Here is a 26785-nt window from a genome sequence, read left to right as displayed (position 1 = left end):
CCTGATGCATCTTACTTGCAACTACTTGTGCATTTATTTGATTCGGACTTGTGTGTTGACTGAATTGTGAATATCAGGAATAATATTTTGAAACTGAAAAAAAAATAGCGGTTAGGGAATTGATTGTTTATTTTTGAAAAGAAAACAAATGCCCAAATACTGTCAAAACTCTGCCGAAATTTTAAGAAAATGAAAAAAAATGTCTTATTAGTTTGTTATATTAAAAGCAAAGGGAAAATAAAAAAAAAAATCACCATTGTTCTGTCTGTTTTTTTTAAAAAAATATTAAAGAAAATAGTTTGTTTTGCCATTAAATGAAAATGAAAAAAGTTTGTTTTTTTTTAAAAAAAAAAATGTTTTATTTTATTTTGTTTGTCTATGAAAATGCCAGAAATAAAAATAAAAAGAGTTTTATTATTTGTTCCAAAAATAAGTATATATATAATCCAAAAAAAAAATTCAAAAGAAAGTTCAAAATTCAAAAAAGATAAAATAGATAAATAAAAATCCGAAAATATTTTGATTCTTCTTTAGAAAATTCAGAAAAAAAAACATTTTAGAAGCATTTCTTTTATTAAAGGTAAAATTCCAAAAAATATTTTCTTCTTCTTCTTTAGAATAAAAAAAAAGCAAATGAAATTCAAAAATATATCTTAGAAGTGTTTCTTTTAAAAAGAAAATCAATCAAAAATAAAAAAATATACTTCCTTTCTTCTTTTAAAGTAGTTCTTTCAAATTCAAAAAAGGTTAGTTCACCTACTTATTCTTATTTGACCGAACTACGCGGGTTTGATTCTCACCGGATGTGAGATACGTAGGCAACCCTCATCGGGTCCAACCCCACCTTCTCAAAAAAGAAGGAATGTTTTATGTTTTTCGTTAATTCGTTTGTTTGTTATAAATGAAAATAATAGAATAATAGTCTATTTGATTGTTGTGAAAATAATAATAAAATATAAAAAATAAATATAGAAAATGGAAAGGGGTCCTCTCAAAAATAGTTATTTACCCGAACTACGCGGGTTTGATTCTCACCGGATGTGAGATACGTAGGCAACCCTCATCGGGTCCAACCCCACCTTTGCTAAAATAGCCAAAAACAAAAAAAATAATAATAAAAGAATAACATGTCAAATTTTAATTTTGTCATAAAGAAGTCGGGTGACGTTGTTTTATCAAGACATAGCCGAATGTTCCCGAGAGGGACGCCGGAAGGCTGACTTTGCATAAACAGCCACCTTTGGGTCATGTTTAGGATTTTGGTCCAGTTGACCCACACAGCCTTAAAAAGCTTCGTCCCCGAGACGCTGAAGGGCCGTGTTTTGCAACACCAAGTTTATCATAATTTGAAAAAAAACAAAGAGTCGACGGTCAAGTGAATAATAAGCCGAGCCAGTTTCGGCCGCGTCTTAAACCGTTCTTGCCGAAGTAGCCTTAGAGTATCTGTCAGTTGTCGAAAGGTTATTTTCGTAAAAGAACGGACAAGTTTGTAAAGTGTCATAAAATAATCCTCCCCGGCCTCAAAATTCATGTGAAATTTGGAAGGGGGCACATTGGCAAAAAATAACCATTTGGTTGCATTTGTCGAACAGAGAAAGGGAGTTAGCCTTTTGTTTTTGAGTTTATAAATCTTTTGATTAAAATAGGCGGGTTGTTCGATTTTCAAGTTGGTAGGTCATCTTTAAACCTTTGAAACCCAGTTTGTTTTAATATGAAAAGTGAAAAGAATAATTGTTTGTTATGGTTTATCTCTTATTGGTCCGAACTACGCAAGGTCTGATTCATGCGGGGTCATGATACGTAGGCAATCTCCATAAGATTCGACCACAACAAAAAGAAATAAAAAAAAAAAAAAAAAGGAAAAATGAAAAATCGAAAAAGAGAAAAGAAAAAAGATCGAAAGAAAAAGGAAATACAAAATAAATACAGGGGTTCCCAAAGTACTTCAAAGGGGCAAATAAACAAGTCGGGGTGACGCATGTTGTTTAAAGCAAAGCATGTTAGAAACGGTTAACTGCCTAGGGGCATTGCATCCTCAATGTGTTGTTGTCAAATCTGTTAAACTCTAAACGCTAACAAGTTTGTTGTTTTCCGAATCTCAAACAGTTAGTTGTTAAAGAATTCTGGCAACACACCCTTACCAAACTATATCCAAAGGACCGATAACAACAAGCATGGCTACTTCAGAGAATAGTACCGAGGAAGAAAGGCCGATGAGCCAGTTGTTAATGGAAGCGATGGGAAAGATAGAAAGGATGGGACTAGATATGAATGCAATGCAGGTAGCTCTAGCCAAAGCACAAAAGAGCCCTGAGCCATTGGGGCACATGCCGGAATACCCTCACTCCGGCCCTTCAACAAGCCTCCCAAATCCCCGTTACCATCAAGAAAGAAGCCCTCATGATTCCCAGGCTCCACCACCCCATCAACCTCTCCCCACACCCGATATTCCCACTTTTGTGGGACCCACATCAGCCCCCTTGCACAGAACGACCAGCGAGCCATTGTTTCAGGCTCACGATACGCAATACTATCCCCCTGAGCCTACATTCCATGCCCTCGAACCACATGCTCACAATCCACACTTGGAGGTACCGGCAGAGATCGAGAAGCCGGTTAAAACCCCTGAACAGGATAAGGTGTTGAGAAAGTTCAAAAGCTTGGAGCAGTCCTTCAGGAACCTGCACGGTTTGGGCAACCAGGTCAGCGTAGCATACAAAGATCTATGCCCTTTCCCAGACGTCCAACTCCCGGCTGGGTTCAAGATGCCTAAGTTTGATTTATATGAAGGGCACGGTGATCCCATGGCACATTTGCGGGGATTCTGTAGCAAAATGAGAGGGGCAGGCGGCAAGGATGAGCTGCTAATAGCTTATTTCGGCCAGAGTCTGAGCGGATCTGCGCTAGAATGGTATACCAGGCAGGATTCCAGTAGGTGGTATACTTGGGATGATCTGGCGCAGGCTTTCGCAAGTCATTTCCAGTACAATCTCGAGATAGTCCCTGACCGTCTCACATTGCTGAGGACTGAAAAGAAGCCCGGGGAAAGTTTTCGTGAGTTTGGTTTCCGCTGGAGAGAACAAGCGGCCAGAGTTGATCCTCCCATGAAAGAGGGAGAAATGGTGGACTACTTCTTGCAAACACTGGATCCAACTTACTTTGGTCACTTGGTGACAACGGTTGGGAAATCCTTCAATGAAGTGGTAAAGATAGGGGTCATGATAGAGGAGGGCCTAAGGTCTGACAAAATCCTAAATTACTCAGCGCTCAAGGCAACGACCCAGGCTATTCAGAGCGGCGCGGGAGGTGCGCTCGAGGTCGCATCAGTCGAAGCAGGTACTGTGTCCAAATTCAGAGGTCCTTCCCCTCACTACCAGCCCAGGCCCAGTCATCCAAATTATCCACACACTCCATACAACCTTCCACAACCCTACTACCCACCATCAGAGCCACTCTTTTCAGACCATCATGCCCAAGCCTGCCCCCGAGCTCCATATAATCCGCCTCAGTATTATCCTCCGAACAAGGTCCGGTCGCGGGGTCAACCATCAGGTCACCCCCGCTGGCGAGAGCAAGCACCATGTAATGCATTCTTGCCTTCACAACGTTTTCAAGCACCCAACGACCCTAGAAAACAGGGGCATTGGGGAAAACAAAGGCAAGGAAACAATTTCACGCCAATTGGGAAGTCCTACGCAAGTTTGTTTGAAAAGCTAAAGCTTTCAGGACTGATTGAGCCGCTCCTTGGCTATACTCCAGACCCATATGCAAAAGGATTCGATCCTGCTGTACGATGCATGTACCACTCTAATGTCCAAGGACATAGCATTGAAGACTGTCGTTCTTTGAAAAAGGAAATAGAAAGAATGATTCAGGAAGGGGCAATTGTGATCGATGACAGTGACAGGGAGCACGCGAATCCTCTTGAGAACTTGTTGACCGATGTTGATGATATTGAAGCTGGTAATGGTCTTGGCAGTATCGATGCAAAGCTCAGTGGCTAAGATGCCAGTCTTGATAAAGTGGAAGGACGCTCTGTTCCTTGGTTAACAAGAAAGAAGCATTTGGTGGCTTATTTTGTTGTCATTTCTGTTGTCCGGATTATTAAGGTTGTAATTTGGATTTTGTCCTGTGTCAAACCTTCTTATCTTTCCATTTTGTCATAGCAGTTTGTTTTAAATTTTGTCCAGTTTGTGTTAGGATTTTATTCTGGTTGTTTTGTTTGTTTTATTAATCAAACCATTTCGCTGGTAGTCTAATACAAAGCCGGTCTTTTGTTATTTCCAGTCGTCTTTTTGTTTAGTCCTTTTATCATTTCGTTCAATGCCGATTCTAGGGGGCATGACATGCGCACTCAGTTTGGGCCTAATCTTAAAAGTTAATCATAAAACCCTGGGAAGGTGATCAAAGCATTCAAAGGAAATAAGAACGGTTTGGGATTATTTGAAGCCCGAGTCATGTGGAACTGGGGCAAGTTAAACACAAAGAAAACCGTTAAAATCAAGATTCGCCAAATTGGCATGAGATCCGTTCATGATAATGAGAGTGTCGCCCGACGGTGCTTTAGAAATGACAAAGGAAAAATAAAATATTTAACATAATTATCAAAATCCAGCACCATCGGAAGAGACTGCAAATCTTTGTTTAATTGTGTTGTTTGCACTTGGCATATTTTGAAGACTGGAATGACGAAGGCATTTTGTTCTGCTACCTAAACACTTTATCCTTCGTTACCCCTTTTGAGCCTTACTTACTTTTCTTTCATACCCCTCGTTCGGAATCAGTAGCAACGACTAGAAGATACGAACATGGAAGATAAATGAAAAAGAGAATAGCAAAACAACAAAAACAAAAAGAAAAAAAAACAAGAAGAAAAAAAAACAAAGATAAGAAATGAGTGAAAAGAAAGTCACAAGAAAAAAAAAAGGAATTGGGAACTACGTTTGACCTGATTCCTCAAAGAGGATACGTAGGCGCTTCACGGCTCGGTCATAGTTTTGAAAAATGAAAAAAAAACAATCAAAATATCCCCAAGCAAGAAACTGGGGCAAAAGTTGCGTTTGTTGTAAATAAATCTAATTCCGAAGGTTGTAATTAATAACCCGAAATCGATTCATTTTTGAGCCTTTAATACCCTTTCTTTCTAGCCCTATCCAAAACCCACATTACGGTCCAAAGAAAGACCTTCTGACCAGTCTTCAAAAGATGCCAAGTCAGACAAATAAGATTCTTACCGGCGAACATAACATTCTGTTTCCACAACAGAAAGGACTCTAATCTCCAACAAAAAGAGTCATGCCGGCAACACTCCAAATTCCCAGCTGGAAAGTGATACAAATGAGAGAGTCTTATTGGTGAAAACCTTCACAGACACCATAAGGCGATAAAAGCTGAGAGAAAACCAAAATGAGAGAGGCTTGATAGTGAAAACCCTTCGGGCACTACAAGTCGAATAAGAGTGAGAATCAGATGGGGAATCGCCAATTGAAGATCTTGAAAGAGGATTGACGGTAAAGGATAGGCCCCATATGCATGTCATGGCCATTAGAGTCGGCATCTGCATTTGATAGGGTTTTTATTTATAGTTTCTTTTGTTAAAAGAGTCATGTTTTTTTCCTTTGTCTTTTTAGTCTGTTCCCTTTTATCTTTTTTCTTTCATAGAAAAATCCCCAATAGAGTCTGTCTGGTCAGAACAAGTATGAAGTGACTTCGAATAGGCCATCAGCTTTCCAAAAATGAGATCTGACTAGTACATCCAAGGGGTATAGTCAGCAGGGAACAAACGCGAGGCCAGTGTCAATACAGATATCCCCAGCAAAAGGGAATTGACAGAAGGATTGACAAGCGTTATAAACCTCAAGGCCAAGGCCCATGGACAAAGCAAGGAAAGCAGTGAGCATGATTTGGCGAAATCCATACTAGACTAAAAGGTCGGGGAAATGCCAGTTTCCGAGCTATGCCACAAAAGAAGAGGGATATCCCCATCAGAAAGGGATTGTACCCAGCAAATAAAATCGTCCCCAACAAGTTGTGCAACGCAAAGCAAGGAAGGAAAAGAGGAAAAGCCATCCCGTTGGGAGTATCACAACCAACCACCATGTTTTAAACTAACAATTTTGTTTGATTTGAAACAGGTAAAGGAAATGGCATTGATGCCAGAACTGCATGCCACAAGGGATATTATCAAACTGGGGCAGAAAATTTTCCTTCCATTTAGAAAATTTTCTGGAAGTCAGGTACCCCCAGCTGATAACATTTTACCCCCAAACAGGTAAGTAAATCAAGGAAGGTAGTCTTTGAAGGAAGAAGCTATGCAAAAACAAAACAAAAAAAAGAATAAAAAAAATAATAATAATAATAAAAAATGGGGGAGGTAGAAAAAGAAAATTCATCCCAATCCCCAGCAAGTATTCGAGGTAAGACATTTTCAAGTCTTAAGGATATTTCGGGTTCATCCGCCCTCAAATAGGATATGTTGGGTTCATCCGCCCTCAAATAGGATATGTCGGGTTCATCCGCCCTCAAATAGGATATGTCGGGTTCATCCGCCCTCAAATAGGATCTGTTGGGTTCATCCGCCCTCAAATAGGATCTGTTGGGTTAATCCGCCCTCAAATAGGATCTGTTGGGTTAATCCGCCCTCAAATAGGATCTGTTGGGTTAATCCGCCCTCAAATAGGATCTGTTGGGTTAATCCGCCCTCAAATAGGATTTGTTGGGTTAATCCGCCCTCAAATAGGATTTGTTGGGTTAATCCTCCCTCAAATAGGATCTGTTGGGTTAATCCGCCCTCAAATAGGATTTGTCGGGTTAATCCGCCCTCAAATAGGATCTGTTGGGTTCATCCGCCCTCAAACAGGATATGTCGGGTTCATCCGCCCTCAAATAGGATATTTTGGGTTCATCCGCCCGCGAATAGGATATTTCGGGTTCATCCGCCCTCAAATAGGATCTGTTGGGTTAATCCGCCCTCAAATAGGATCTGTCGGGTTAATCCGCCCTCAAATAGGATATGTTGGGTTCATCCGCCCTCAAATAGGATATGTTGGGTTAATCCGCCCTCAAATAGGATCTGTCGGGTTAATCCGCCCTCAAATAGGATCTGTTGGGTTCATCCGCCCTCAAACAGGATATGTCGGGTTCATCCGCCCTCAAATAGGATATTTTGGGTTCATCCGCCCGCGAATAGGATATTTCGGGTTCATCCGCCCTCAAATAGGATCTGTTGGGTTAATCCGCCCTCAAATAGGATCTGTTGGGTTAATCCGCCCTCAAATAGGATCTGTTGGGTTCATCCGCCCTCAAATAGGATCTGTCGGGTTCATCCGCCCTCAAATAGGATATGTTGGGTTCATCCGCCCTCAAATAGGATATGTTGGGTTCATCCGCCCTCAAATAGGATATGTTGGGTTCGTCCGCCCTCAAATAGGACATGTCGGGTTCATCCGCCCTCAAATAGGATCTTATTTTCAAAGTTATTGTTCGACAGGCGCCCACCTGAATAACGAGAGGAATACATTTTTGTCTTTTCATTTCTGTTCTGGGTCACCCACCAGTATAATGCGGGAATATATTTCTGTCTTTTCATTTCTGTTCTAGGTCACCCGCCAGTATAATACGGGCATATTATTTTCAACCAGGCGCCCTCCTGAATAACGAGAGGAATACATTTCAGTATTTGCATTTCATGTTCCAGGCGCCCACCTGTATAACGAGAGGCATACATTTCAGTCTTTTATTTTAAGTGTTGAAATTGGGAGCCCGCCCAGATAACAGAGGCCTACATTCAGTCTTTTTTTTTAAGTGTTGAAATTGGGAGCCCGCCCATAATAACAGAGGAATACATTCAGTCTTTAATTTTAAGTGTTGAAATTGGGAGCCCGCCCAGATAACAGAGGCATACATTCAGTCTTTTATTTCAAGTGTTGAAATTGGGAGCCCGCCCAGATAATAGAGGCATACATTCCACGTCTTTACCCATAGGAGATGCATTTCCTCCTAAGTTTCAGTTTTACCAATAGGAGACGCACTTCCTAAGATATGTTTCACCATAGGAGACGCACTTCCTAAGTTCAGTTTCACCATAGGAGACGCACTTCCTAAGCAAGTTTTATCAGTAGGAGACGCACTTCCTAAGATAAGTTTCACCAGTAGGAGACGCACTTCCTAAGCAAGTTTCACCAGTAGGAGACGCACTTCCTAAGCAAGTTTTATCAGTAGGAGACGCACTTCCTAAGATAAGTTTCACCAGTAGGAGACGCACTTCCTAAGCAAGTTTCACCAGTAGGAGACGCACTTCCTAAGCAAGTTTTATCAGTAGGAGACGCACTTCCTAAGATAAGTTTCACCAGTAGGAGACGCACTTCCTAAGCAAGTTTTATCAGTAGGAGACGCACTTCCTAAGATAAGTTTCACCAGTAGGAGACGCACTTCCTAAGTTCAGTTTCACCAATAGGAGACGCACTTCCTAAAAATATTTCACCAGTAGGAGACGCACTTCCTAAGCAAGTTTCACCAGTAGGAGACGCACTTCCTAAGCAAGTTTCACCAGTAGGAGACGCACTTCCTAAGCAAGTTTTATCAGTAGGAGACGCACTTCCTAAGAAATATTTCACCAGTAGGAGACGCACTTCCTAAGCAAGTTTCATCAGTAGGAGACGCACTTCCTAAGATCAGTTTCACCATAGGAGACGCACTTCCTAAGTTTCAGTTTCACCAATAGGAGACGCACTTCCTAAGTCAGTTTCACCATAGGAGACGCACTTCCTAAGATCAGTTTCACCATAGGAGACGCACTTCCTAAGTTTCAGTTTCACCAATAGGAGACGCACTTCCTAAGTCAGTTTCACCATAGGAGACGCACTTCCTAAAGTTCAGTTTCACCATAGGAGACGCACTTCCTAAAGTTCAGTTTCACCATAGGAGACGCACTTCCTAAAGTTCAGTTTCACCATAGGAGACGCACTTCCTAAAGTTCAGTTTCACCATAGGAGACGCACTTCCTAAGTTCATTTCACCCATAGGAGACGCACTTCCTAAAAATAATTTCACCAATAGGAGACGCACTTCCTAAAAATAATTTCACCAATAGGAGACGCACTTTCTAAGAATAGTTGTACCAATAGGAGACGCACTTCCTAAGCAAGTTTCACCAATAGGAGACGCACTTCCTAAGTTAATTCCACCGATAGGAGACGCACTTCCTAAGTTTATTTCACCAATAGGAGACGCACTTCCTAGGTTCAGTTTCACCAATAGGAGACGCACTTCCTAAGCAAGTTTCACCAATAGGAGACGCACTTCCTAAGCAAGTTTCACCAATAGGAGACGCACTTCCTAAGTTTATTTCACCAATAGGAGACGCACTTCCTAGGTTCAGTTTCACCAATAGGAGACGCACTTCCTAAGCAAGTTTTACCCAGTAGGAGACGCACTTCCTAAGAACAGTTTTTCCCAATAGGAGACGCACTTCCTAAGCAAGCTTCACCAGTAGGAGACGCACTTCCTAATTTGATTCATTTTAAGTTCGACCATAGGAGACACCATTCCTAGTCCAGTTTTTTGAAGTTTACCCGTAGGAGACGCACTTCCTAGTCGAGATTTTATTCATAGGAGACGCACTTCCTAGTTCTAGTCACTGAAGTTTTCACCCTTAGGAGACACACTTCCTAGTTTAGCTCATTCCGATTCAACCATAGAAGACACACTTTCTAGTTTGAGTCATTGAGGTTTCTATTTTAGCAGACACATTTGCTAGCAAGAGTTTTGGTTTTACTCAGAGGAGATGCACATCCTAGCCTAGTCTTTAGTTTACTCTCATCATTGAATCAGTAGTGTAAGTGAGTTACAATTTTGCTAACAACTCACAAATCTTCCCAGTACAAACTGGGATAGAAAATTTTGTTTGTTTTGTTTGTTTTGATTGTCAGGGACCCGCCTGTAGAACGGAGGTTGTTGCGTGTCGAAGATAGAAGAAGTTAGGAGTCCGCCTGTAGAACAGCGGGATCGTTCAAAGTCAAGCCGTAACCCATTGGAAGGCAGAAAGCCACAACAAAAATCCCCAGCACTCAATCCAAGATAGAAGCAACAAGAATCTCGCCCAAAGAATGCGAGTCAACAGTCTGAGAGGGTCAACAAAAGCTAGTAAAAAAAAAAAAAATGAATGAATCCGAAGCACGAAAGTGGAGAACGGATGTAATCTGCTCAAGAACTAGCACCTACAACTAGCAAGTATCAAGGTTCAGATCCAAAGTCTGTAAGAAGCACCATTCAAGACTCAAGACCAAGTTTCAGAAGACTTAAGAGATAGGAATCCTTGTAACTAGTAGCTGATAGGCTTAGTTAGTCTTTTTCAGTTTTCATTTTTGTTGTAATGACAGGACCGCGGACCGGAACCTCAACGGAACGGCACCTCGATCGGCTCTTCACCTCGGTACACTCTCACTATCTCTCTCATCCCGAACTACACGTGGCCTGATTCCTGTATAACCAAGGATATGTAGGCAGCTCAGATACCAGGGCTCGGTCACATTCCCTCCCTTTCCTTAAGTGTAGTCCGTCCAAGTAATGGTCGGGTCAAAAACACGTCTAGTCGTTCTTTGTCGGAAAACTCTTCGTGTTTCCAGTCAAAGAGGGGCAGCTGTAAGCACGTGATTTTTGACCCTCCCCGAGAATTTTCACATTTTTAGCGTGAATATGTGAAATTGGGTCTAGTATAGCTATTTTAACTATTTTTACTTTATTTCGGCGCAAAAAGAAAATTTCAAAAAAATATATATAAATTTTAGTTTATGTATCTCTCATAAACTTGAAAAATACAAAAATTGTACTTTATTTTGGTACTTTATATAAATTCGAAAATTACAAAAATATAGTTCTATTAATGTTTGCAGTCATTATAACTTTGAAAAAATACAAAAATATTACGTCTTTATTAAAGAACGAAAATTACAAAAAAATAATTTTATTAATATTCTATAGTCATTTTTAACTTTGAAAAATACAAAAAATATTACTTCATATTTTATCTTAATATTTAAGAAAAACGAAAATTACGAAAAATATAGTTTCATTAATATTTTGTAGCTATTTTAAATCTTGAAAAAATATTCAAAAAGATATAGTTTTGTTTAAATACTAGTCTTATTTTTGGTAGTTATTTTGCTTACATAGGACTAGTTAAGCAACGTGTTCCTATTTCTCGGGTCCTGGCAAAAGAATAATATTCGGGTTTAAACTACCCGGTTTTAGGCCTAATTTTCGGACCTAGCCCATAATAAACCGTGTCCAGGACACGTGGGGAACCCCACCACGCGTGGGGGACATATGCCTCGAACCCCACCACGCGTGGGGCTCATTTTTCTGGGCAGAGACTATACAAATACACGGACAAAACTTTGAAAGGGGGAACTTTTTGGATTTTGGTCAGAAAAAAAGAAAAAAAACGGAAAACAATTCCTTTTGCTCACTGTTCATCTTCTTCTTCACAAAGAAGAAGAAGAGAAAACCCTACCGGACACCACCACCCCGTCACTTCCCCCCAGCACCGGACCAGCACCCCGTCACTGCCAAAACGACGTCCAAACCCACCTGCTCCAACAGACCCTCCATCGTCGACTCAACCATCACCACCATCAACGACCAAACAGCCCGACCCTTCAAAACGCCCACCTCCATTAACGCCACCAGCCTCACGTCAAAAACCACCAGTCCAGCTCCACCGCGTCGACCCTACTGCCCAAAACCACCAAGAACAACCACCCTTCCACCTCCAGTTACCGGCTTCACCATCGACCACCACCAGTCGACGACCCAACGACCCTAGGCCCCCCCCACGTCCAAAAGACTACTCCCTCACGTTCGCGACACCCACTCCTCCATTACTGCCCACACGCCACCCCTTCACGTCCAAAACCACCAACAAAACCCTCGCGTCCAAAGCCACCGGCGTACACCACCAAACAGGTCCGTCAGTAGCCCCCCCCCCCCCCCGCGTCGACCTTACTGCTGTCGACGTCGTTCCGTCTTTCGCGAGCAGTTGTGGGTTGCCGCGATCCCGCCTTGCCGAGTTTTCTGTTTTCCGTCGAGGTCCGGTACGTCGAGGTGTTTGTCCGAGGTTTCATCATTATTCCTCGTCGAGTGAGGTCCGGTTCGAGTTCCGTAGGAAGCACTGTTTGTCGTTCTAGGATTGTCGAGGTTCGAAGGTTGGTGTTCTTCATCCTTTGTTTCATTTCATTCATTTTGCATATTATGGTTCAAGGCAATAAATGAAAATATTCGATATGTATGAATGTCAACAATGCAATTTTGTTGTTGTGTTAAAAATGGTATTTTATGTTTAGTTACTGCATGCTCAAAGTTAATGTGAGCATATGAACGAGGTTATTCTATTTTTCATTTTTTTCATGGATATTATTACCGGTTAGAATCGTTTTTTTATCTCGGATGGCTTCACTAGTAGGAAATTGTAGTTGTTTTAAGTTTTCCCTTAAAAGTGAAAATGAGACGAGCCTCGCAAAAATAAAAAGAAATAAAAAGAAAAAATGCACAAGCCGCGGGGCCCTCTAAACGTATATATTAAATACTTAGATTCCGGGACGGGCCGTTTAGCAAGTTTCACGGCCCTACCCCAAAAATAATAATGCGCTAGTTGCTTTAGGCGCGCCTTTAATAATGTTATCTCCCTAAACTCGGGTGCACATTTATGTGACCCAAATCCAAATCTCAACGGAGTCGAAATATGTCTTTAGTCACGGGCGCATTGATTGTGGCGTGGCCCGAGATGCATTTTCATGACGTTGCAAATTCTTTTAAAAAAAAATAAGAATGAGATGAGCCTCGCCAAATAAAAACACAAATTGTGGGGCCCTCAGTAAATACTTGTTTAAATTACTTAGAATTCAGGAGGGTTGTTTAGCGAATTTTACGGCCTCCGCAAAATAATAATGCGCTAGTTGCTTTAGGCGCGTCTTTAATAATTTAATTTTCTTAAACTCGGGTGCGCATTTCATGCGACCCAAATCCAAATTCTAAAACATCAAATAAAATATGTTTCGGATTGTGGGTGCATTTCATGTGACACAGTCCAAAGATATGTTTTAAGCGATGTTCACATTTCTTAATAATAATAATTAATAAAGCGGTTAAAAGATAAAATTTGCACATGGTTCATAATTGTATTAAAAATCAGATAAATAAGCCGAATATAACAGTTGAGCGACCGTGCTAGAACCACGGAACTCGGGAATGCCTAACACCTTCTCCCGGGTTAACAGAATTCCTTATCCGGATTTCTGGTACGCAGACTATAATATAGAGTCATTATTTTCCTCGATTCGGGATTAAAATTGGTGACTTGGGACACCCTAAATCTCCCAAGTGGCGACTCTGAAATAAATAAACCAATCCCGTTTCGATTGTCCTTTAATTGGAAAAAACTCCCCCTGCCCCCTCGGGCGCGTAAAAAGGAGGTGTGACACAGGGTATAAATTATTTTCTCGCTGCTCATTCGCCGGCGGTGATAAGTTTAAATTAAGGAAAACTCTTTCATCCGGAACGTATGCGGCAAAAACTGCTCCAAAATAACCACTCGATGACTGGGGGTTATCTCTACTACGCACAACCTCGTTTTTTGGAACGTCTTCGACCTTCACGTATATCTCCAACATTGTGATTACAAGAAATTCCCGGCATTCATCCGGAGTCCTCAGAAAATCACTCAAAGTTTCATCATTGTCGATGTTAAACTTCGAGTAAAAAGCAACCCCCTGCGGAGTGACGGAATACGAATATCTTCTGGTTACTTTAAGTATCACTGAACGTTTCCTCACACTCATTTTTTTGCATAACAACGATATCAATTTATCATACTCCATTGTAAATGGCAATTTAACATGACACTGAGCAGGTAAACTGTAGCTCACAGAGTTATTCTCCATCACAACCTCACCCCCCCTCCAATATAATGAAACTCTTATTCTACGCTCTTCGTACATAATGAAAAAATACTGGAGAATTTAACAACAATAAACGTTTCAACAAGAGTTAAAAAATTTTTTGAATGAATTTCTATACAATCCTAACCTCTTTATACAGGGAATGACTAGCCGGGATTTTTTATATATATATATATATAGCGCCCAAAAAGTTGGCACTATACGCTTTTGAATCATTGAAGCCAAGAATTATTGGGGACGCTAGGAAAAAGGAGTATAGCGCCAAAATACCAGGCGCTATATATAAAAATTTATGTATAGCGCCAGGTATTTTGGCGCTATACCTGGGCGTGTCAGCTTTTTCAGTATAGTGCCACAATACTTGGCGCTATACATTGACGACACAGTTAACATTAATGTATAACGCCAAGTATTGTGGTACTATATATATAAATGTCACCTTTTTTTATCACCTATTTATGTATTTTGAGTCCAAAAGAACCACAATTGGGTTCTGGACTCTTTTTTCAGTATGCCTGAGATGATTCCCTTATCATTTCAATCATATCTTCTAATTATGTGAATTCGGGTTAGTCGGAGGTCAAGATACCGAATATGAGACAATCACAAACCAAAAAAAGTTTAAGCTCTTTTTCTATCTTATGTAACTCTCTTTTTATATATACATTTCTAGATACATCACAAGAAATTTGATTAAAATTTTGTATTAAATTTACGTAAAATCGTCAAAATGGTGAACAAGTCTTGAACGTAGTATAGAAATTTTTTACGAAAGTAACATTGGGTTTCTTATTTTGGTGGTATTTGATTTTACAAAATTGCACTCTACTAACTGCAACTCCACTATGTATGGATGCAACACCGCATATATCGCTTGGTCTGCAAGGTTTGATAATTAGAAGTTGTGCCTTCTTCCACTTCCTTCTCTATTACTCATAGACTAGGAAAAAAATTAGAAAAAAAGAAAAGAAAAGGAGAGAACGAGATTTTATACAAATAGCCGATTATATTCATTGTTTATTTTTTCGTCATATACATAGATTATATATTGAATATACACATATAATACATAAATTATATATATATATATTATACATTCACTAACTATTTTTAGTTTAAGTAATTGAGTGAGCGACTATCTGGGTTAATTCTTCTAGAACGATTTAGTACTAAAATGCTCAATGATATAGCTTGCTCCTTACTTAACCATAACGAAAAATTGGTCCCACTCCCATCCCCACTTCTCCTCTCATCTCATCTCATCTATCACCTGTCAATTGCCATTGCGGCTGACTCACAAAATTTGTTAACCCACGCCATCCCCATTGCCCATTGGGCTTCTTCTTAAAGTCATTTCTTTAATCCGTCACACACACAATTAAAACCATAACAAAGGCATTCCCATTTCTTTCCCTCCCTCGGGAGTCCCCTTCATATACTACAACTCTTGTAGTACTTGTTAAACTTACGGCTCTCCCAAATTTGGGGCTCTGTTTCAACTCTCTTTCTTCCTTTTTCAAGCCATTTTCATCCTTTTCTTCAGTGTTTCTGCAAATTTGAAGGCACATAACTTGTGCTTTTTCTTTCTTTTGTTTCCTTTTTAAGCATAGAGGTTTTGATTGAGTTTTATTTCCTTATTCGTGGTGTAAATTAAATGTTTTTCTTTCTTCAGTCAACAGCGAAAATCTAATTCCTTCATCCATTTTAAGAAAATAATTCATTCTTCTTTTAATTACTCCTATATCCAACAAGTTTCTTGGTGGATTACTTTCACATCTCTATTCATCTTCTAGAATATTCGTCTCTTCACGCATTGATTCTGTGAACTACAGATTCACTATATATAAATATTGCTGCATTCCCCATTTTTGTTTTTTCAGTGAGGTAGCGCAGTGAAAAATGAATGTGAATTCAATTGTGGTGTTGAAATTGGTTCTGCTAATTTGCTGGCCATGGCTGGTTTACTCAAAAGAAGAAGAGAGTCGGCTTCTGGTCAACATGACTCTTGTCCATAACGCTTCTACTCTAGGAGCATGTAATATCCATATGCCCTATGTTTATTGAGAGCTTTAATTTCCTTTTTACCAATCATTAATAATTCCTCTTAAATTTCCCAACCAAACGCAAAAATTTCCAGTAAAGCAGTAGTTTATGACTAGTTTTGTACAGGTAATTAATGGCATGGTTAATTAAACATTGAATTTTGATTTTGCAGATTGTTTGGATGGAAGTTTGCCTGCGTATCACCTGCACCGAGGATTTGGAGCAGGAACAAGCAATTGGCTTTTGCAATTTGAGGTAAGTGACTGATTCCTTTATGGTGTTTCCTGTAGGGGTGGTAAAGGGAAAAAAAGATTCTGTCATTGCGTACAGTTAGTTACAGAGACTTCTTTTCTATATTTTCTCTACTTCTTGTTGAACGTGCCTGCAGCCTTTCTTTAGTGAGTGAGTAATTACTTTTCTCCACTTTTCCTTTTGGTTACAAAACACTAAAACAGAGGGTCTTTAGAACACGTTTTGACGTTGGTTTAGGAAGTTAGAAAACAACCTTAATGCTGTTTTTAGGTCTTGTCTCATTTTTTGGGAATTTGAAATCCACTTTTTCCCGTTTATGCGGCTAAAGAAGAACTTTATTTTTCTTTCAGTTATTATTATTCCAAGTAAGTTTCATACGGTTGTATTAAGGAATCCACCTTTTAACATTAATTAACAACGAAATCGATCATATTAATCTTAATTTGTTCACTAAAAATATAACAAATTATTTCTTTACTCCGAGAGCAACTTTGGAAAGAAAAAGTTAATTCCTTATTGATATCTAAAAAATCAAATATTATGGATCACAACAAAATCCAAAAAATCATTTAAAGTAAGCCGGAGAGAGTAGCAAATAAAGACTTATAGCTGATATTTCTCTAATTTTTAATCACATGTAAATGTTTACAATGCTCTGGGAATTTATAATATTTTTGAAAATTTAACCTAAAATAAATGCAGGAATTTCTTTCAAAGTCACACATCGTTATTTTCGAGAAACAAAAAATAGGACCAATTTCAAAAACTAAATCCAAACGGGAAATGTTTCCTTAAATTCGCTTTAAATTGAACATCTAATGTTTGATTTCACATAGAGTATTTAAATGTTAACATAAACAAAAAGGAAATATTTCTCTCCTGCTTGTAAATTTTTCTAGCTTAAATAACTTTAGTGCATTTGGATGTTCTGCGATCTGTTTCAAAGGTTATACCTAAGGGTAAAAAGGTAAAATTCTCTCAATCACACTGTTTTGCCCGATTAGATTGTATTGGTTTTATCAAACATAATTATCAAAATTGAAAATGTTACTCTAGTTGGTTGTCTATTAATTGGTGAACATATCGCGTGATGCTCAAAACGATAAGTTAAAAAGAACATTTGGCCTGCACAAAGAGGACAAACATGGCAAAGAGAAACCTTCTGTGATTATGGACATGATGGTTCCAATAGGCAAAAGTAGTGACCGAATTATTTATGCATAAAGATTTAAGATGCACTAATGTAACATGCCTCTTCCTAGTTTTTTTCTACATGCATTAAGATGTCATACAGTTTTTGTTATGTGCAAAATGTAAAAAATTAATTGTCTTAGTTATCTGATCATCTGGATTTAAGAAAAGGAAAAAAGGATGTAGAGGAGAAGGGGTGAATCTAATTCTTACTTTTAGAATGATTTTTAGGGATAAAAAAAGGGAATAAGGAATAATAATAAAATTAAGGATAAGGTCGTGAACCAAGTTTTCTTTTCCCATCTTCTTTCCATATCTAAATGAAACTTTGATAATGTCGAATAAGATCTTAAGTTTATTTAACAGAATAATTCTTTATAAAAAGTATTACTGTTAAATGAGATCAAATTTCTTTTTTCATTAAAAATTCAAAAATATAAAGTTACCCCTCGTATTCTCACCTTTTTCTTTTCTCCTTTTAAATACGATTTTCATCTCGTTTTCTTCTTTTCATCCAATCCAAAACATGTCAAAAGTGTAGGCACGGATTCTAGTAGTATTCTAGTGTGAAACTTCTGCGAGCTTATGACTTACTAATACTTATCAACCTATAAAGGCAAAAAAGGATTGGTGGCGGAACAGAAATATGTTTGTCCATTTATCTAAAAATGGACCCCTACTCTCTCATTCAATTTGTCCATTTCCATTTCTCAATAATTAGGTCTTCACTATTTGTTAGTGATAACAGATTAGAAGCTTATCCTGTCAATTAGTTTTCAAAGAGCGGCTTGAATACGTTCTTCCAGTTGGGCATATGGCCATTCTTTTTAATTTTACGACATGACAACTTGCATATATAGGGACCACAAAAGAGAGTCAAAGTTGTCATTTTACAGAGTATTATAACTAGGACTAGATGTTGAAAAACACACTTCTGTAACGGTTGCCAGTATCCTCTCTCCTTTTTCCTACTATTACTTTTCAGAATTCGAAAAACACAAAAAACTTTAGGTGGTACATGAGTTGGTATGAGGGGAGGATCCAGTGTGTTAGATACGGGTTCTCGTGAATCCAGTAACTTTTATCTAGATCCGGTATTTGTATTGAAAATTTCATTAAATATATAAGAATATTTAGCTTAGAATCCAGTCCGTTAATCCAGTTATTATTTTATATTAGCTTCAGATTTGTGTAAGAACCCATAAACTTAAAATTCTGGATCCGCCTCTGGTTGGTATAGGTAGCACGTATATTCCGTAAAATAGTCATGAGGTGCATGGAAGCTTATTCAGACAACATTAATATATTTATGTGAAAAAACACTTAGCTAGAGTGACTAGAAAGTTATTGAAATTAGAACTTGTGATACTAAATTGAAATTTTGTGTTTTTGGCTACTTTGCGGTGTAGGGGAAAAAGTTGCATTACAATACATAACATTACGCTAACAGACGAAAAATAAATGTGTATGCAAGTATGTCCAAAAAGTATATACTGAGAAATGTCTGACATTTTAATTTCATATTGATTGCAATAACAGGGTGGTGGATGGTGCAATGATATCAAATCATGCTTGGATAGATCCAAAACTCGGCGGGGATCAACTCGTTACATGAATAAGTGGGAGGTCTTCTCCGGCATTCTCAGCAACAATGCGTCATTAAATCCTGGTAATTCACAAACTTATCATTATATCAAGGACCAAAGAAAGAAAATTAACCGGAAGCATGTGAAATGACAATCTGGTAAGTAGGAGTACAAAATGCTGTCTATTCTTGTGTGACAAGGTCCATGTTCCTCACGTGATTAATAAGCATACAGCTATTTTGGATTGTCTATCCTCCCAATCTAAAACACTGCAGTTCGATCTCTGCTCCGATGACTTCCTATTAATTAGATTTTTCTTTTTTTGTTTAATCCTCTAGTCAGCTAGATTTGTTTTGAAGTCCAAGTGAAGGACTGTGCCTGCCCTATATTTCATTATTTATTAGTTTCTTAGATATTGCGAGAAACAAATGTCAATTTTGTATGCCCCGTTTTAGGTCCAGCATCTAAAACATTTACCCTGTCAGTTATTATGGACAAAGAAAACATAAATTAATCATAGTCTTATTAAATTGTAAGTAGGCTAAATGGGTGCACCGACAGCCAGTTGGAACTTGGAGGACAGCAAAACAAAGCAAATAGACCACTTTTTCTAACATGTTACATGATTTATGCATTTTGTGACCCCTGCCCTGCATTTCCCATCGTACATTTGTACTCTCCAGTAAAGCCTACCTAAAGGACTCCTCTTGAAATAGTTACATGCACCCGATATTTATACTAACAAAGTAATTTAAGTATTTAACCCTAACAGTTAAAAGTTAAAACTGAGAACATATTGAGAATCCACTTTACTTTTTCTGGCTTTCTAACTTGGTGCTGTTACTGAGGCGTGAGCTAAGGGGGTTTTGAACAAGTCAATAATACTAAGGAGCTTTTACAAATATTGAGTGTGGAACCTCAATCTACACTGGTAAAAAAAAAAGGTGCCTCTTCATTTAATATATTTTCCCTAATTTTCCTTTCTTTATTGAAACTTGAGAGTTTCTCACTTCTTCAATAGCAGCATGATTTAGAGACTAAAGCCTAATTGGAAAGTAACTACACGGAGTCAAACTTTGTTTCAAATGTAATTGAATGAATCGGATTGGACTATTTCTTTACAGTTATCAATACTTATCATCCTTTTGCATATTGAGGATAATCTTTTTCCAGAATTTCCCTTTTCCGGTGCAATGATAAACTAACATTGGTTTAAAAGATTTTTATATATTCTATATGATTTGAAGTTACTGCGTGAGGAATCTGTAACTAACTAATGGAGAAGTCGAAAAACAAATGCAGATTTCTACAACTGGAATCGGGTGAAGCTCAGATATTGTGATGGAGCCTCATTTGCTGGTGATTCTAAGTTCTATAATGGGGTAAAACTCTCTACAACTTGCACACACCTCAGTTTCTTGCAGTAGTTTTTCCTCTTAAATATTCCCACTTTGTGATTTTTTTTTTTTGCCTTTGTAGTACTAGATTCGTGTCCACTACATCCTGTTTAGCACTCCATTGAAATTAGTTTTTCAATCATCATTATTGTTTGGTTATTATACAAGAACTATCACTGCCGTGTCCTAGTAGCTGGCCGCTATTTCCACTAAATCTTTTGTTTGATAGTCACCTATCTAGAGTATTTTAAGTGAGAGTTCGGCTTAATCGGGTGCTTCGTTTTTCCTCGTGCCAAATGAGCAGACTTCTTTGCTTTGTTGCTGTTTTATCTTGTTTTGTCTGCCAAACTATGGGTGTATAGAACCAGTAGAAGTCATGAAACTAAGTATTTTAGTGCTGAGACTTCATTTCTAGTTACTTGAGCTAGGTATGGTTTGGTTCTATGAAATTTTTAAGTATTCCTAAATCATTGTGGACGAGAAAAAAAAATACTACTGTCTTTAAGAAAGGGTAAACTCAACATTGTGGTTAGGAGATATCGTTTAATATGACTAATATTCACGCGTTTAGGAAATGAACTGCAAGTGTAGGATTCACTTCAATTAGTGATGAGAGAGGGCATTACAAGGTCCTGAGTACCTCAGTGTAATGATGCTTCATAACATTTTTGTGGAACATTATGGAAATTCAACAGATAAAGATGGAAAAAAAATCATAATTTGCATAGCAACATTCATTTGCTTTAGAATTAATGTGCACGTGTGATTCACATTAGTTCGGAATCTTAGAGCTTGAAAAGCATGGTCAGACTTGGATCAAGGCCAATATGGAACTTTTTTTTTTTGACTTCTTTTTATTTGTTATCTCAATCCCTGCTCTTTCTACCAATTATTATGACCTTACTTGTCTTGGATTCTATCATATGACTACCATTTGCGTTACCCTGAATTTTCTTCATTTTCCTTGCTTTCAAGTTAAATAGAATCAAGTATGGAGCTGCTAATAGATTTTCTGGTGGCATACATATTAGATGTGTCAAAGCCAATTACTTTTGCCTTTGGACTAGTTAAAGAATTATGGTCTTGATAAAGGTGTATCTGGTCTGAGTTGTACCCTGTCCTTTCAATTAACTGAGTCCTGTTCTTGCGTGAAATGAAGCACAGACATATTCCTGTAGCAGCGGCGAGCGAAATGGGAGCACATTGCTTTATTTCAGAGGACAAAGAATTTGGCAAGCAATTATTCTTGATCTTCTCCCAAAAGGGCTCGGGCGAGCGAAGAAGGTAATGACTCCTTTGCACTTAAACAGCATGTGATGATGACCGTCAAGGCTTCGAATCACAAATACAGCTCGATAATTATACTTGGGGTAGCAATATGATAAACAGCATTTGGTTCCTTCACAACACACTGCCCCCTCCCCATCCTACCCAATACAGAAATATTAGTCTCTTGTGAGGACATAGAGAGGGTAATTAGATGGTCTTGCCTTTCTGAGTTAAATAGTCATTTTTTGTATCAGTAAACAAATAGACAACTGCCAAATATTATACAAAACTGCTTGGGATCTTTCAGTATGTTTATATTCAAACTCTGTAACTTTAAGTACATAACATGATAATCTTTTTGTTGATTAAATTTTTTTTTTCCCAAAAGACATGTAATACAAATATTTTAACTTCATAGTCTTACTCCCTTACTAAAAGATACTTTCTGCTTAAAACTATACTGATGGCATTTCTTTCTAGGCTTTGCTTTCTGGCTGCTCTGCTGGGGGCTTGGCGACCTTTTTGCATTGTGACAACTTCACCAGTTATCTACCAAAGAATGCTAGTGTGAAATGCTTGAGTGATGCTGGATTCTTTTTAGATGAGTATGTTTCTGCCAACTGAACAGGCAAATGTGATTTCCTCTCCGTCTTACACTTAATGGGATGTTTGCATTTGTTTTCGCAGGAGAGATATAAGTCTGAACCACACTATCAGATCTTTCTATGAAGATCTTATTTCCCTACAGGTATGCTCTTATCATGGCTAGATTCAGGAATGTTTATACTGCGCTATCTTGTTCTGACAAATGTGGTTTTCTGAAGGGGGTAGAACCAAATCTCAATCAAAATTGCACTTCTACTCTCTACTATCCACACCTGGTATGATCTAAGCACTCTCCTCGTATTTAGTTCATAAGCTGGTGATGAAACTGATCAATCTTCTAAGAATTGTTGAGATGTTCATGCAGTGCTTCTTCCCACAGTATGCATTACCATACATCAGAACGCCATTCTTCATCTTAAATTCAGCATATGACGTGTACCAAGTAAGATCATTCTGCAATTTGTTATAAACTAGGCATACTTCAGAGTAATGTTTGTGATGCACGGTGCCAGTTATCTGACCATATGCTTTTGCAGTTCCATCACATATTGGTTCCGCCTTCTTCTGATCCTCAAAGGCACTGGTATCATTGCGAGCTTAACGTTGCGGCATGCAATCCAAGTCAACTAAATATTTTGCAAGGTTGACAAAGATTATTATATGATTATCTTTGAAGATGTTGAAGATATAATTAAATAAATAAAAGTGCGCTCTCTAACAACTTAAGCTTATAGATGAGATGGTCACACAATCAAACATGATTTCAGAGCCAGACCATCTCGATTCTTGGTTATCCAATTTGGAGCATTCATGTTATATTGTACACACTCTAGATGTCCAATCCTGAGTGTACGGGATTGTTAAAACTCCCACATCAATTTTGGGGTAATTGGTATCCTTATATGATTTTGGGCAATCCTCACCTAATAAGCTAACTTTTGAGATTGAATTAGGCCCAAAGTCCATTTCTTAACATGATATCACGCAATTCAACATGTCATTAATGTAGGTCCTTAGGCAGTTAAAAGGTTGGGAGGGGTTGATTTGGCAAAAAGAGTTGAATCTTGTAAGGTCTGATAGAAAGAAATATCAATTGAATTCACGAAGTGTTCAAATATTCGGCAACCAGATTATAGCAATCTTAGGTAACATACTATGCTATGCTACTCTTATCACGGTACATTTGTTAGTTTTATTTTTATATGTACCTTTCTCAGAATTTGTAATTTCTGTTGTTATTGATGGCAGTAACCATGGTTACTTCATTGCTGACTATTTTCAGGGTTCCGGAAAGATATGCTTGAAGCTCTGAGAGTTTTCTATGAATATTCAAGAAGAGGTGGGATGTACATAAACTCTTGCTTCACTCATTGTCAAAGTGAGACACAAGATACCTGGTTTGCAGTTGACTCTCCTCGAATAAACAACAAGGTTGGTCAAATAAATTTTTCACATCTTTGGCTGTGGCACAATACTTACTTGAAATGCAATCTTAACGCTAAAATGGCAAAGAACAATGTTTTAGTGTGTGAAGTAATTCCAGTCCCTTTCAGTTTCTTCTAAAATCTTCTGTGTTTGTTAATTACTACTATGCAAGATTTTTATCACATCATACTGTCATTCACAATCTTGGAATCTAAGATTCTTATTCGTTTTCTGCTAAAATCTACAAAGTAGTAAATGATTCTGTGTTTATAGAAAGAGTGGTGTTGTGAATTGCACATGATATGTACAAGTCAATATACGATCTTGATGCAACTGACAACCTATCAAGCACAAAAGTTAATTTCTTTTCGATTTTGTGTCTACTAATTTTGAAACATTCGTTTTTCAGACAATTGCAGAGGCAGTTGGTGATTGGTACTTTAGCAGAAATGTGAGCAAGGAGATTGATTGTGCATATCCTTGTGACACAACTTGTCACAACATGATTTGATACAGAGATCTCATACATGCTGATTTTTAAAGGGTAATTGGAACCCGGAAACTCAGCTATACACAACCATACAGACAATACTGGTTATATACTGCAGATTGATTCTTTTAGAAGTGGGATGCAGAAAGGAGTAGGTGTTTTTTTTTGTTGTAAGATTTTATAATATATTGCAGAGTAAAAAGCAGTTTTCTTATATTCTGAGAGGAGAGATGTTGGAGATGCTGATTAGTCACATAGAACAAATATGTATATCATTTTTAGCATAGAATACGATAATGCTGGATTCCATACAACTGAATCTGAACTTTTATGTTCATATATCAGGCCAAAGAAATATATTCACTAATCACTATTGCTCTGTTAATCAACTAAATAATTTCATTGGTCTTTGTCTTCTGGCATTTCGAAGGGGAGCCTTGGCATAACGGGTAAAATTGTTGTCATGGTCACCGGTTCGAGCCGTGGAAACAGCTTCTTGCAGAAATGCAGGGCAAAATTGCGTACAATAAACCCTTGTGGCCCGACCCTTCCCCGGACCCTGTGCATAATGGGAGCTTAGTGCACCGGGCTACCCTTTTTTGTCATCTGGCATTTGATGCGGTTGTTGTCGGGACTTGTTTGTTTTGCCATTTTTGTCATTTCTTTTGAAAGTGGAATAGATAATCCCACGGTAATACAAATCCTTTGCAGGTCCATAGCCCATGGGACTGATAAAAAGTCTTGCCTATATGGTGTAACATGTCATTTTCTTTCTCCATTCTGGTGTCATGGGAAAAGAAAATATAACTGTAACAGAATAGAAATGAGAATGGCCTAAAACTAACGAACTATATAAGCAAAGCCATTGTGGGAGAAATCAGAAAGCAAACATGTCAAGACTATCCACAGGGAAGCCATTAGAGAGCTCCAAGGTGTTAGTGAAGAAGAAGAATCTAGAGAGAATAAACGGAAGATTCTCATTTCTTGACTTGAGCGTATGTACAGTGACTATGTATTTATACTAATACATTTAACTAACTAATTAACAATTTACACATGTGCTAATTAGCTATTCTAACTACTTCTAGAAGTGTACAAGTTAAATAGCTTGATGTACAAACACAAGTCTCTACACTCCCCCTCAAGTTGATAATGAAAAAATGTTTTTCATTCCCAACTTGGAAACCAAAAATGCATGTTGGCGATGTCCCAATGCCTTTGTCAAAATATCAGCTGGCTGTTCTTGGGTGGCTATATGTGCTGTCCTTATTAGCCCTTCTTGTATCTTTTCTCTAATGAAATGACAGTCAATGTCAATATGCTTTGTTCTTTCATGATATATGGGGTTAGCAGCAATCTGTAAAGCTGCTTTATTATCACAATAGAGGTCCATGGGTAGTTTCACACTAACTCCCAATTCTTTCAGTAATCCATCCAGCCATGTTAGCTCAGCTACAGTATGTGCCATGCTTCTGTATTCTGCTTCAGCTGAACTTCTAGAAATAGTACTCTGCTTCGTTGCCTTCCATGAGATCAATGAGGATCCTAGCTTGACACAGAAGCCTGTTATTGACTTTCTGGACATTGGACAAGAGGCCCAATCAGAGTCACAAAATGCTTCTATCTTCTCTTCACCTTTGCTTGACATTAGTAGCCCAAGGCCTGGTTGTTTCTTAACATATCTCACTATGTGCAAAGCAGCCTCATAGTGTGATATCTTTGGTGCATGCATGAATTGGCTTAGACATTGTACTTCATATGCAATATCTGGCCTAGTGATGGTTAAGTACAACAGTTTGCCAATGAGTCTCTCAAAGGTATTTCTGTCTTGCAATGGTTCATCTGCATCAACTTTTTGCACACATTCATCATACTCTGTGCTTGTTAGCTTCAAGTTTTGCTCCATAGGTGTGTCTTTAGGCTTTGCTCCTGACAGCCCTGCTTCTGATATCATCTCCAGAGCATATTTCCTTTGGGACATTAGAATGCCTTCTTCAGATCTGGCAAACTCCATTCCCAAAAAATACCTAAGTTCTCCAAGATCCTTCAATTTGAACCTTTTATGAAGGGCAGTTTTAGCTTGATGTATTTCTTCCAAGTCATTACCTGTGACAAGCAAGTCATCTACATACACAAGGATAAGCACAAATTTGTTATTAGTGATCCTAGTGAACAGGGAATAATCATGTTTGCTCTGCTGAAAGCCTAAAGACAATAAAGCATGTGTAGCTTCACATTCCATTGTCTAGAGGCTTGTTTTAAGCCATATAAGGATTTGAGTAGTCTGCACACCTTATACTCCCCCTGACTACTAAATCCTTGAGGTAGAGACATATACACTTCCTCAGTAAGATTTCCATTAAGAAAAGCATTATGCACATCCATTTGGTACACATGACAATGTCTAAGGGCAACAACTGCTATAACAGCCCTCATAGTGGTCATCTTAGCCACAGGAGAAAAAGTATCATGAAAGTCAATTCCTTCATGTTGGGTGTATCCCTTAGCAACTAGCCTAGCTTTAAACCTTTCTACAGAACCATCAGCATTATACTTGATTTTATATACCCA

The 26785-nt window shown here is 38.3% G+C and overlaps 1 protein-coding gene across 1 annotated transcript; it reads left to right on the top strand.

The window, feature by feature from the left end:
* Window positions 1–15443: 15443 nt before the first annotated feature.
* LOC104214625 (pectin acetylesterase 9) lies at window positions 15444–24599 on the top strand. The gene is made up of 12 exons (XM_009764322.2): window positions 15444–15990; window positions 16171–16253; window positions 18981–19110; window positions 20330–20409; window positions 21589–21708; window positions 22174–22298; window positions 22381–22441; window positions 22518–22574; window positions 22664–22741; window positions 22836–22941; window positions 23582–23730; window positions 24134–24599. Exons 1-12 carry the CDS (start codon window positions 15855–15857, stop codon window positions 24233–24235), a joined length of 1227 nt encoding a protein of 408 aa, XP_009762624.1. The 5' UTR covers window positions 15444–15854; the 3' UTR covers window positions 24236–24599.
* The last annotated feature ends 2186 nt before the right edge of the window (window positions 24600–26785 follow it).

Source organism: Nicotiana sylvestris, chromosome 3 (assembly GCF_000393655.2).
Source record: "Nicotiana sylvestris chromosome 3, ASM39365v2, whole genome shotgun sequence".
NCBI classification, from domain to species: domain Eukaryota; kingdom Viridiplantae; phylum Streptophyta; class Magnoliopsida; order Solanales; family Solanaceae; genus Nicotiana; species Nicotiana sylvestris.
The sequence above is the reverse complement of the archived record's forward strand: the minus strand, read 5'-3'. Positions and strand labels throughout refer to the sequence as shown.

Bases quoted from the DNA above. Each gene is read 5' to 3' on its own strand.
- LOC104214625 (XM_009764322.2), top strand. From the start codon at position 15,855: ATGAATGTGAATTCAATTGTGGTGTTGAAATTGGTTCTGCTAATTTGC. The intron at 22,299-22,380 runs GTATGTTTCTGC...TTGTTTTCGCAG, and splicing joins GCTGGATTCTTTTTAGATGA to GAGAGATATAAGTCTGAACC. The intron at 23,731-24,133 runs GTTGGTCAAATA...TTCGTTTTTCAG, and splicing joins CTCCTCGAATAAACAACAAG to ACAATTGCAGAGGCAGTTGG.